At 41.5% G+C, this 12,903-nt stretch overlaps 1 protein-coding gene across 5 annotated transcripts in view; it reads left to right on the top strand.

Moving 5' to 3' along the window:
- TBC1D1 (TBC1 (tre-2/USP6, BUB2, cdc16) domain family, member 1) overlaps nt 1–12,903 on the top strand; it is a 214,635-nt gene that overhangs the window by 173,922 nt on the left and 27,810 nt on the right. For all 5 annotated transcript variants that reach the window (XM_012644492.1, XM_012644490.1, XM_012644491.1 and 2 more), the window contains 2 exons: nt 2,132–2,317; nt 7,991–8,152. In XM_012644492.1, the coding sequence (XP_012499946.1) occupies nt 2,132–2,317; nt 7,991–8,152 (348 nt within the window). The remainder of the gene's footprint in view (nt 1–2,131; nt 2,318–7,990; nt 8,153–12,903) is intronic.

Here is a 12,903-nt window from a genome sequence, read left to right as displayed (position 1 = left end):
TTATTTTAAAAATGTTTACTGTCACAAATTTAAAAGATACAGGAAATAAATGAATAACAGCACATGTAAACCCAACACCTATTTATCTCTTCTTTTATTTGACAATTATGAAGCACCTGCTGGGTGCCAGCAGCTGTGCTCAGTGATGACTGAAGCCCGGTTGCCAAGGCGGCAAGGTTGTGCCTTGCTAGGGCTTACAGTTGAGTGGCTGAAACTTTGATGTATTTCTTTCCAGTACTTTTTCTATGCCCTTAATGAATATATGATAGCAAACAATAAGAGCTAATATTTATTGTGTTCTTACTATGCGTTGGGTCGTGTTCTGGGCGGTTCTTATCCATGTGTTAATTCAATCTCTTGAACACCACTGTGAGGAAAGTACCATTATTCCTACTTGACAGATTGGGAAGTTGATATAGAGAGGTGAAGTGACTTAACAAAGATGACAAAATCAATAAATGGCAGAGTCGTAAAACCCTGGTAGCCTGACTCCAGAACCTGTCCTATTAATCACGAATCCATGTTGTTTCTGATATTTATAAAATTGAGATGGTGCTATTTAGACAATTTTGATTCCTACTTTTCTACAGAGCATCACACATGAGCATCCTCCTGTAACATACATAAGCCCCCCAAAGATGTAGAATTTTCATTTATTTGTTTGTTTAATAGGACCATCGTAAGACTCTGTAAAGCTCTGTAATTTAGAGCTCTGCACTTAAATGCTTCCAGGGATTATCAAGCATGCTTATTAACTATTTTTAAATCTAGTAATTTTAAGTTACCAGAGTTAAGTTGTACAAGTCACTTTAAGAAATGAAACAGTTTGCGGCCTGTGTTTGATCTCACAGGTTTCAGAGCAGGAAAACAGATCCAACTTCAGGTAAAGATCGTAGTCAACACTGATGACTGTTCTGGAAATTGAGTGCTGTGTGGAATCTCTGTCGATGCTGTCAGCTGGGAGAGATTGTATGTTGTATTATGGTGATTGTGGGGCTCAAGTTGCTCGTGAAGAGTTTTTCATGGCGTGTGTTAAGACCATGATTTTATTTACAAAGGTTCAGTTTAGACAGATGTTCCCAAGAGTATGTGACATCCCATGAGGTCCAGGTGTACAGGAACTGCTGCTGCTCTCATAGCTAGTGTCACCGTGAGTGGGATATTCTCTGTACATGTCTGTAAGGTATTTGTGAGTTATGAAAACATTGTACAAGCAATGTAGTTTCTGCAGTTGGGAAAGGTACAGAGGTTTAAACTAATAAACAGAAATTTAAAAATTGATGACATAGGAAACATTTGAATTGTAGTGAGATCTAGTGGGAAGCAAATGGGCTTCTGAGTTGGGCAGACATAGGTTAGAATTCCAGTGTCCCTACTTATGTACTACATGACCTTAGGCAAGTGACTCAGCCTTTCTGAGCTTCATTTTCCTTTTCAAGCTAATATCTGCCTTCTGGAGTTGTTGTCAGGATTGAGTCTGTCTATATGAAATGCCCAGCACTTGGTAGAGGATCTGTTAATGGTCACTGTTGTTACTTACTGGCTATTAAATATGTTTTAATCATCTTTCAGAATACCTAGCCATATAATACGGTGTTTAAGAATGTATGTGAAAGCCACACTGCTTGAGTGCCAGTCCTGGCCCTGCTACTTCTTAGCTCTGTGACATTGGGCAAGTTACTTAAGCTCCCTGTGCCTCAGTTTGCTTTTCTGTAGAACCGAATAATCATAGTACCTATGTCTTAGCGTGGTTGTGAGTATTAAAGAAGTTATTATATATAAACCCCTTAGAGCAGTTTGGTATACACAGTAGACACTATGAATATTTGCTATTATTATTAATAATATAGTTATTAAATAACTTTAGAAGAAGAGAAAAATCTTACACCTTAATAAGTAGATATCTTTAAATATTTCCTCAGCTACTGCAACTTTTGCTTACTAGTTTATTTCAATGCATATTAAAACATGAATTTTATCACATGTCATGGTTCAGTAAAAAAACATGAATTTTAAATTTAGTGATATTATGCTTTATCTGAGTGAGCAGAATTTCCTAATTTAGCACTGTGTTTGAAGATATATTTTTTGTTGAAAATGACCATTCTGGGATGTCCTTTTCCCTCTACAGATTATTCAGAGCTGGGAGAGCTTCCCCCACGATCTCCTTTAGAACCAGTTTGTGAAGATGGACCCTTTGGCCCTGTACCAGAGGAAAAGAAAAGGACATCTCGTGAGCTTCGAGAGCTATGGCAAAAGGCTATTCTACAACAGATACTGCTTCTCAGAATGGAGAAGGAAAATCAGAAGCTACAAGGTTGGTTTGCCATTTTGACATTAAATGGGCTTGATGATCTTATCTTGGCTCTGAAAAGAATCACATCAGACATAAGCATGCTGTCTTTAAAAAAAAAAAAAAAGCAAAACAGGTTAACATAACATATCTGTCCTAATCTATGTATATATAATATCTGTTTACTCTTTTGAAGTAATGTTAACACTGTGTACTTTGTGGAGATTTAATGATAATCTCACCAACTATGTTAATTATTCCTATGTGATCATTAATTAGCATAATATCTAGAACTTCTGAGGTACAAGCTTCAAATTTAAGCTCTAACCCTCTGAAAGGTGTGTTTTGTTTGCTTTTTTTTTTTTTTTTACTACCTCTTCTTTATCCTTAGCCATAGTCTATGCCTGTAAGTTAGGTAGGAACTGATGCTATGTAAGTCATTATCGTCATAGTTTGTAACCTCATTCTATGTGCAAGTTGCAGGTGACTTGTAAAAAATTAGCTGGGTTCTACCTGTGCTGATATCAACAGTATAAAAATATGATGCAAACTTTGAAAGTTGAGATTTTGTTCATTTGCTGTTTCCATACCAACACTTAAACTAAAAAATATTATTTTCATAGTAGCTTAAGAAGCTAAGTTTATGTATCATTTGGAAAGAACACGGGTCTTGGGGTGTAGACAGCTGCCTAGCTATAAAGTAGTGAAGATTTTGAGCAGGAAGTCTGAACACAACTTTTTTTTTTGGAGACAGAGTCTCGCTGTGTTGCCCAGGCTAGAGTGCCATGGCATCAGCCTAGCTAACAGCAACCTCAAACTCCTGGGCTCAAGCGATCCTCCTACCTCAGCCTCCCGAGTAGCTGGGACTACAGGCATGTGCCACCATGCCTGGCTAATTTTTTCTATGTAGTTTTAGTTGTCTGGCTAATTTCTTTCTATTTTTAGTAGAGATGGGGTCTCGCTCTTGCTGAGGCTGGTCTAGAACTCCTGACCTCGAGCAATCCTCCCACCTCAGCCTCCCAGAGTGCTAGGATTACAGGCATGAGCCACCACGCCCAGCCCTGAGGACACTCTTTCAAAGGGAAGCTGTAGCAGGTAGTTTAGTGACACTGCTATTGCCCCAAAGCAGTTTTGGAATTAGGGTACATTTCATTTGGCATCATCCTTAATTGCAAATTTTTGTCTTTTAATAATGATCTTGTTGTTTGTATCGAGCTGAAATTCATTAAGACACCAAATCTGATGAATACGTTCCCAGATTACGTTCCAATTGGTGTTCTCTGTGTACACCTGTGAGGTATTTGTGAGTTATGACAGCACTGTGTGTGAGCAGCGTAGTTTCTGTGGTTGAGAAGGGTACAGATTCATGAAATATGAAAAGATAGTCCATATATGTACATCAGTTTGACCAAAACCAAGAAGTGGAATATAGAGTAAGAAGAACTTTTGATGTGGAAGTAGTCTGACAGCGGGAATGGGCTACTTATGAGGGCAGTAAGCTCTCCAGGAGGCAGTACTGAAGCGGGGTGAGACAGGTCCTCCGGTTAGGGTGCTGTGGAAGACGGTGGCTCAGTGAGGGGAGTTCAGAATAGGTGAGTGCTAAGTTTTCCTCCAACTCTGTTTTTTTACCACTTTGTTGTGTGTTCTTGAAGGTAATTCTAAAAGTAGATGTCTAAAAGGTGTTTGGTGGTGATGGCATTACTGTAAGTATCTTAAGCTAAAGGAGCACAGCATTTATTATATATTCATGTGTATGTTGGGATTTTTGTTGAAAAGCAAAAAGGCAGTTATGTTCATCATGTAGGTCGTAAACCTTAATGCTTCTGCTGGCCGAGCTTGCAAATGATAGCCACGTCAAGTCAGAGTGCAGCTATCAATTGGGAATGTTGCTGCCTGGCTTCTTGGGAATGCAACTGATAGGCAAGATCAATATGCCACAAAAGCAGAGTACATACTGCTGTGCAAATGATGACTACACAGACTAGCATGAACAGGTAAGAGTTTTCTAAGGTTACCTGGAACACCTTGCCCGGTGTTTTATTAAGTTTACTCATGCTTGCCAGCATTTTTCTACTGCTTCCTCATTTCATCTGGCTTCTTGGCAGTGTTCAGTTCTTGTGTTCTTTTATTTTTCCTGTTTGATTTAATTTCTCTTCCTTATCTCTATAAAGTTCAACATACATTTATCTTTGCATTGAAAGCACAGTAAACTTGCTTAATATAATATAGGAAGCATTAGTCATTGTATCAGTGTGTGCGCTAATACACACTAGTGTGTACACTAATTCTGAGAAAAATAATCAGCAAAAAGGGCCAATTGCTTGAAAATTTTTAGTAAGTTTTGTAGGGGTGTGTCGAGGGTGGGGACAGAACTCTCTCATTAAATACAGAAGCAAGATTTGACACGAACCAACCAGGGAGTGTACAGCAAGTCCTCACTTAATGTCATCGACAGGTTCATGGAAACTGCTACTTTAAACAAAATGATGTATAACAAAACCAGTTTTACCATAGACTGACATATTTTTTAAAAAGAGTTAAGTTCCTATGGCATGTTTCTGGTCACAAAAAAGTCACCAGACTTCTAAATAAAGATCCAAGATACTTCTAATATTAAGCATTGAAGTAAGTGTGAGCTATGCTTATATTTAAGAAAGATTAATAAGAACAAGTAAGATAATTACTCACCTGCTTACTCTAGTTCGGGGTCTTGGGGGGCCAGAGGCTTTCCCCGTACCTCTGGGTGCAAGGCAGGAGCCAGCCCTGGACAGGACGCCGTCCCATGGCAGCACAGCTCACACACTCACCCGTCCCCAGGCTGGGACTATGTGGACGTGCCGATTAACCTCATGTATACATCTCTGGGACGTGGGAGGAAACTGGAGCACCCAGAGAAAGCCCACGCAGACATGGGGAGAACGTGCAAAATCCACACAGTGACCCCAGCTGGGAACTGAGATTTTTACTCATCATGATAATAAAACAACATTGATCACAGTGTTGTTCAAGCACCTGCTGTACTATGTACCTAGAGAAGAGTTAGTCGTTCTATTGCTTTTTTGGGGGGAGGTAGGGGTTTCTTAAAGGAAGGTTAAATTGCAATTGGGAGTGGCTCTTGAAATTGATCAAGGATTCAAGCTGACTTGCACTCTCTTTGGGAAAGAAATTAGAGGAAAGTGTATGAGGAGGTTCTTTCTGTGGTTAAGTCTATTTCCTGTCTTTTGAATATATGGATCAAATATTTGTTACTACTCCAGAAGCACTGCATCCTGGAAGGACCCAAATCATATCGTCAAACTCTACCTCACTCATTGTAGGCACGTGAAAGCTGAAGTGATTTCCCCAAAATCAAACAGCTAATTTTCAGTGGTGTTGCGACTACAATGTATCACCTCTCTTCCAAACCAACAGTCCTCTGCTGTCCCCCCTCTGCAAGGCCATTTTTCCCTATTTTTAAATGACTTATTAGACTTGAGCAGCCTAAGGCAGCACAGCAAGGTGTGCGTCAGTACCGCTGTGGCTTGGCGTGCACGGTCCACGTGGCATTGCCTGCCGAACTCATCCACATCAGTCAGCATTGTATGCTCACCGTAGGTAAAATGATGTGGTGACATTAAATTTTGAATTGCAGTTGAAGGTTTTTTGATTGTAAAAAAGCTTTCCCCCTAGTTAAATAATACATGTTTGTTGTTACATAAATATATAGAGAGAGTGTGGTTTTCCTGAAATCTCACGAGTGTGTGTATTGGGGGGGCGGGGGGCGATCATTTACAACTGTGGAGCCTCCCAGCTGCTCAGCTTTCCCTTTCTGAGCTTTCGAGAGCTGGTGGCTGCTGGCAAGAGAGTTTAGTCTCTGAAAGCAGTTGTTAGGAGAGCAGAACTGGGGACAGAGCAGCCACAGCCCACCCTCCACAGCGACCATAAATGAGGCGTGAATGTTAGTCACAGGTCCAAGTTAGCTCAGACTTTCATGTTAAATGTTAATATTTTGGACAACTTTTTACAAAATTACATTTGATCTCAGTCACGTTTCCCCTTTCCCCACAAGCTCATGAACCACGTGGGTTGTGGGCGCTTGGGAACCTGTGGCCTCAAGGCCTCATGTGGCCCTCCAGATCCCCAAGTGCAGCTCCTAGACTGAATCCAAATTTCACAGAACAAATCCATTTATTAAAAAGATGTGTTCTGTAAAATTTGGATTCAGTCAAAAGGCTGCACTTAAGGATCCAGGAGGCCACACGTGGCCCCAAGGCTGCAGGTTCCCCTCCCCTGGTTGACATGGAATCTGGACATTCGTTGCAGGTTTGCACCGCCTGCCTTGGTTGATAAGGCATTTTGGAGGCCACTGACTTTAGGCAGTGGTGTTGTCAGGATGCTGAAGCTGCAGGAAGTTGCTTGGACCAATAGCCAAATACACGGATTAAGCCTTTTCAGCTGAATCTTCTGGCCTATTTTTTCTGTCTGTGTGCAGTCCTGTTGACTTCAGAGCGAGTTCCTTGTGTTGCCTGCTGGGCTGTGTTAGGGTAGCCAGATGTGCTCTCAGCAGAACCCACTGCCAGAGAAATGCACATTGGCACCGAGAGCCCAGCGCTGCTGACAGTCACTGCTCAGCAAAGCTGGTCCTGAACCCGGCTTGCCGCAAGGGTTAGCTCAACTCTAGTGACATTTATTGTGTTTTCTCATAGCCACACACACACACACACACACACACACACACACACACACACAAAATCTAGAGTTGGCATTTTTTTAAAAATGTGAACTCCAGAGATGTAGGGAATTGTTTGACAGGACCTTAAAAATGTATTTTTCAGAGTAAAAGAGTAAAAATGAGAGATGAAGCACTGTAAAAGTTGAGAGGACGGCAGCACTGGGCCACCTCCTGGCCAGTAAATAACCTTGGGCAAACCACTTAATCTGACTTCAGCTTCCGTGTCCATGAAGTGAGTGGTTAGACTGGGGAATCGATTTAAATTGTCAATTTAAAGTTTTCCTTAATTGATATCCCCTCCACTCCCCGCCCGCAGTTTGGTAATTTAGGTATAATTCTTTTTTTTTTTTTCTTTATTTCAGCATATCATAGGGGTACAGATGTTTAGGTTACATATGTTGCCCTTGCCCCCCCCCCTTAGGTATAATTCTTAATGCAACTTTAGGTTGAATAAGTTTGGTGGGAAACAATACCTATCTTCATACATTTTAAAGATGTCATATGAAGGGAGTAGATTTATTCTGTTTATCTCCAGGAAACAGAAATGGAACCAATGAAAGAAGCTACCAAAAAGAGGTTTGGCTCTAAATAAGAAGGAGCTATCCCTTAGAGTCCCTCTTCCAGTTTAGATGAAAAAATTTTGTTGAACTCTAACCATGCCAGGCATTGGGAATTTTAACACAGAGCTCCTGCCTTTGAGAGCTTTGTGGTGTGAAGGCAGCTGTGACAATGGGAAGAACTGGGCAGATGTGGGGTGTAGCTTAGCAGCAGAGCTAGCAGGACACAGTGAGAGTGAACGGGATAAGAGGAATCAGACACCGCCTGGGTTTTTAGCATTGTCCAACACGAGGAAAATGGAGTGGGGCAGGATCCAGGACTTCGATTTGGATCTGTTGGCAGGGCTGTAACTGTATGACACAGCGCCGATAACCCAGAGGCAGCCATGCGTAGCATTTATTAATGTGTTCTTAAATGATCTGTTCTAGCCTCCGAAAATGATTTGCTGAATAAGCGCCTGAAGCTCGATTATGAAGAAATCACTCCTTGTCTTAAAGAAGTAACTGCAGTGTGGGAAAAGATGCTCAGCACTCCAGGGAGATCGAAAATCAAGTTCGACGTGGAACAAATGCACTCGGCCGTTGGGCAAGGTAAGCTTTATTGGTAGTCAATCTGGCCAACCTCACCCCTCGTGGATGCCTGGAAAGAAGTGTGGAATAGAAAATTTTAAAGTCTAATTTTAATGGCCATCTCTCTTCCTTTCCTCACATCTTAATCTGTTTCCAGATATCTTAGTTAATTGACATGAGTTTCATCACCTTTCATGATTCCTTTTACTGAAAATTCCCAGAAGACCAGGAGACAGGTAGAAGACAGGGAAACCCAGGGGCTTAGTTGCCTGCAAACTGGATAAAAATATGGTGATACACTCTAAATTAAATAGTAAACTAAAAACTAATTATGTGGCTTCTCTCTGGGTGCTCTAGGGAGACAACAGAGTGTGAGCACAGACTTCAGGCAAGTGGTCCTGAGTTTAGATCTCAGCTTTGCCATTTACTTTGCAGTGTCATCTTAGACAAATGACTTAACCCCTCTGAGCCCCAGTTTCCACGTAATGTAAGGCGCGGATTATGATAGTGGTGGTTGTGAGTAGCACACAGCGTGTGCCTGTTGTACTGTAAGGCCTTGGAGAGTGGGCACTGTTAGCTGCTTTTTCATTGTGTTCTGCCAGTCTGAACTGGTCCAAGAAGAGATAAGTACAGAACTTGACACTAAGCATTTGGGAATGTTTCCAGCAATTTGACACAGTGATCCTAATAAAAAATGTGGACTTACACAGTTTGACAATCTGTTTTTCTGATTCATTTTTACTGTATTCTACAAAAATACCAGTGTGCGATGGATTGGAATAGTTTGGGAAGCACCATTTTAGAGCTTACCTTCAGTGATTTAGTGTGCAAGTAAAACAGTGATTTCTTTTAAAATGTATGTCAGTGTCTGCTGGCAATAGAAATCCTCTTGAGTCTAATCTAATTTTATTGCTACTGAGTTCTGATTGATGTAGTCATGAATAACTAGGCATTGAGAATAAGGGTTGTAAATATGTATAATTCTTATGGTTTTCTCCTAACTTTATCAGTTGTACAGTGGAAGAACATTACATCTATGTTGCTTATCTCTAACAGAATTATTGGAGCAAATCAGTTTTTCTACTGTAGTCTTTCAGGCATTTTTTTAAACCTTTTTCCAGGTTTCAACAGCATCAATTTTAGTATTAATAGTTGTTACTAGTTATGTCTTTCCTCCCTTTCTGTGGATAAGGAAACTTGGGCTTAGAGCAGTTGTGTGGTGGGCTCAGGCCCACAGAGCTGGGCTTCTAACCACAGAACTGCACAGGCCTCTTGAACGGTACCTCGACTGTGCTGTTCTCAGAACTGAAATGTAAGCAGTGGTGAAGACAGAGGCTGTAAGTCGGCAGCAGCTTCCAGTGTGACCTTTGGCAGGTGCCGTCACCTTTCTGAGCTCTTGCCTCCTTGCTGGTGGAACGAGAGGCTTGGACCAAGGAGAGAATCTGGGAGCTCTCTTCCGGTTCTAACCTTCTTTGCACCTGTAGTGCTTGCTGGAGGTTTACCTTACACCAGATGTCCCCAGATTGCTGTTTTGAAAAAGGAGAAGACAGGAAAGAGAGTAAGTCTGTTCTTTCCCTTTCCACGGTTGACTAGATGACGGCCTTCAGGTGGCTTGGCTTCTGCAGAAGGCAAATTGCATGGGTCTGTGACAGCTGTTCCAACTATTTGAGCGTCTTAGAAGTCTGACACCTGGATATTTGCCTTTCATTGTGCATTTTATGAGGGGCTAATAGAAATGCTCCAGGAATCTGGACGCTGTGTAGTGAAATTGGCCATGGATGGTGGAACAGTTTATGTACTGGGCTGAGCTGAGGCTGACGTGGAATCTCCTCATGCATCCCCTGACTTTGCCGTGTCACTCTTTACTGCAGAAACTCTTTCTTTCTAACTGTGAAAGGGCTTTGTCACTCAGCTGGTTTCAACACATTAAGATTTAACAACTCTAAACAAATGACTGCTGTTCATTTTGTGGCTCAGAATAAAAAAAAAAATGAGATTAACTCAGAACCATTACCTTTGACCTTCCGAGTAGAGGTCAAGTCAGCTCAGAGACCTTGAAAAAGAGGACAGTTCTTGTGTGGGTGTGTGAATAATGAGTCCTTTCCTCTTAGTGACCCAAGATCCCTATGTGACAGAAATAAAAGGGATTTATAAGACTTTCCAAGTTAAAATTAGGTGACAACAGCAGGATTAAGGTTTCAACTTGGGAAAAGAAGAATAATTCTGTGACATTTTAGATAATTCAAAGTCTAATTTGGGTCAAAATGATGTCTCTAAAGATATCTAGGTAGAACTTTATCAGCTGGAATGTATTTTTCTGGGAATGGGATTGTAAAGTGGAGCACTTGGCAATACAGGCCAGATGCAAACTCTGCTTACCTTGGAATCAATGCCATTTATAGAAACTTACTCCAGAAATTAATCAGCCAAAAATGTACTACAGTAAGAAGGATGCTTATGGTGGCATTGTTTAACAGCCTAAACAAACATAAAAACCCAACCATGTAATAATATTCCTTGAAAATGACTCAATAAGTAGATCTGTATTTACTGATACAAAAGATGTCTGAGATAAGTTAAGTGAGAAAAGAGAATACAGTACAGCATGGTCTCATGTACAGTTCATATTTCTGTGTGCTTATACACTGAGAAACCCCGAGACATGTTTGCAGATATCCGGGTTGTAGACAGTGTGACCTTACAGCCGGTTCACCTGGCATAGCCCTGGTTTACCACTCTCATTCTGGTAAAATAATTAATAGCCTTCTTCCTCTTCACTTTCAAAAGTTTCCTGCTTTGGATGGCAATTATATGTTCGTTCTAGTTATGGGTGGTTTTTCACTTTCTTCATTATACCTTTTGCATTTTCTGAGTTTTTTTTCCCCCTTCTAAATGTAGAGTTTGTATTGTTTATCAAGTGAGTAAAAATAAAAAGCTGCTTACATGGGGGAGGGAGGAGTGGCCTCCTGCCTACCCAGAACCCACCTGCAAGCCCTGGGTAGGCCCCACTGCCAGGTTTCTGTCTTGGGTTAGGAGTGAGGCAACACTGAGCATGGTGAAGGTTGTTCCAGGCTATTCTTAGCAAAAACATTGGGTCTGATCTTCATGACTCTGTGCTTTAAATTGTAGGATCTAGGGTTACTCCTGAATACCAGAATATCTGGTACGGTCCAGTGACACAGCCAATATATTTTCTTCCCAAAAAATAAAGTTCTGATAAGATAGTGGGAATGATTTAGTAATAAGAGGAAACTGGACATCTCATAACTCAGGAAAATTTTCCAGTTTGAAAAAAATACTTAGTGAAAAAGCCCCACTGTAAATCACTTACTAAGCTGTTTTCCAGTCCACATTTACTTCTCTCTTTTTTTTTTTGAGACAGAGTCTCACTCTCTTGCCTGGGCTAGAGTGCCATGGCGTCAGCCTAGCTCACAGCAACCTCAAACTCCTGGGCTCAAGCAATCCTCCTGCCTTAGCCTCCCTGGTAGCTGGGACTATAGGCACATGCCACCGTGCCCGGCTAATAGTTTTTTTGGCTAATTTCTTTCTGTTTATAATAGAGACTAGGTCTTGCTCTTGCCCAGGCTGGTCTCGAACTCCTGAGTTCAAGCAATCCTCCCGCCTCGGCCTCCCAGAGTGCTAGGATTACAGGTGTGAGCCACCGGTCCTGGCCCCACATTTACTTCTATTTAGGATTTGAAGTATTAGAGATGTGTGTGTATACATGTGCATGTGTGTGAGAGTGAGTGTGTGTCCCCAAGATACATCTCTGAGCAGGAATAGTGGAGAAGGAGAAAAGAAATAGAATAACATAAAAAAGCAGATATCAGGGTATGTTAGTTTCCTGCTGCTGCCATAACAAATTACTATAAAACTGGTGGCTGAAACAACAGTTTTTTTGTTTGTTTTTGAGATAGGGTCTTGGTCTGTTGCCTGTGCTAGAGTACAGTGTCAAACTCCTGGGCTTAAGCGATCCTCCTGCCTCAGCCTCCTGAGTAGCTGGGACTATAGGTGCACGCCACCATGCCTGGCTAAGTTTTCTACTTTTTGTAGAGGATGGGTCTCACTCTTGATCAGGCTGGTCTGGAACTCCTGGCCTCAAGCATCCTCCCACCTCAGCCTTCCAAACTGGTAGGGTTACAGGCGTGAGCCAACACTGCAGCCAGAAAAAACAATTTTTTCTCTCACCTGTCTGGCCAGAATTCCAAAAACAGGGTGTTGGCAGGGCTGCACTTGGCCTTCCCAGCTGCTGGTGGCTGTTGGCTTTCTTGACTTGTGGCCATGCCACGTCACTCCAGTCTGTTCCTCTGTGGTCACACTGACTCTCTTCTTGTCTTCTCTGCATCTATTATAAGGATACTTGTCACTGGATATAGGGCCTGCCTGGATAATCCAGGATCTGAATCCTGCATAATCGTCATCTGAAGACCCTTATTTAATTATATCTGCAGAGACCCTTTTTCCAAAGAAGGTAACATTCACGGGTTCCAGAGATTAGGAAGTGGACATATCTTTTTGAGGGGCCACCATTCAATTTAGTCTACAGGGTCATTAGATTAATGCTAAAGTAAAATTAGAGAAGGTGCAGGATAGTCATGCTTAAGGGGGGCCCTGTGTTTCTCCCACAGCCTAACTTTTTGTTTTAAAACAACTGCTTTGTGTTTAAAAAAACAGAGGAAAAAAAGTACTTACTACACCTTAAGTATTTCCAAGAGGTGGCTGCATGAGACTTTCTAAATAGTTCCTTATTCTGTTAATAAGTGAAATTGATT

Source organism: Propithecus coquereli, unplaced genomic scaffold, assembly GCF_000956105.1.
Source record: "Propithecus coquereli isolate 6110/MARCELLA unplaced genomic scaffold, Pcoq_1.0 Scaffold213, whole genome shotgun sequence".
NCBI classification, from domain to species: Eukaryota; Metazoa; Chordata; class Mammalia; order Primates; family Indriidae; genus Propithecus; species Propithecus coquereli.
This window is presented reverse-complemented; position numbering and strand designations above follow the sequence as displayed.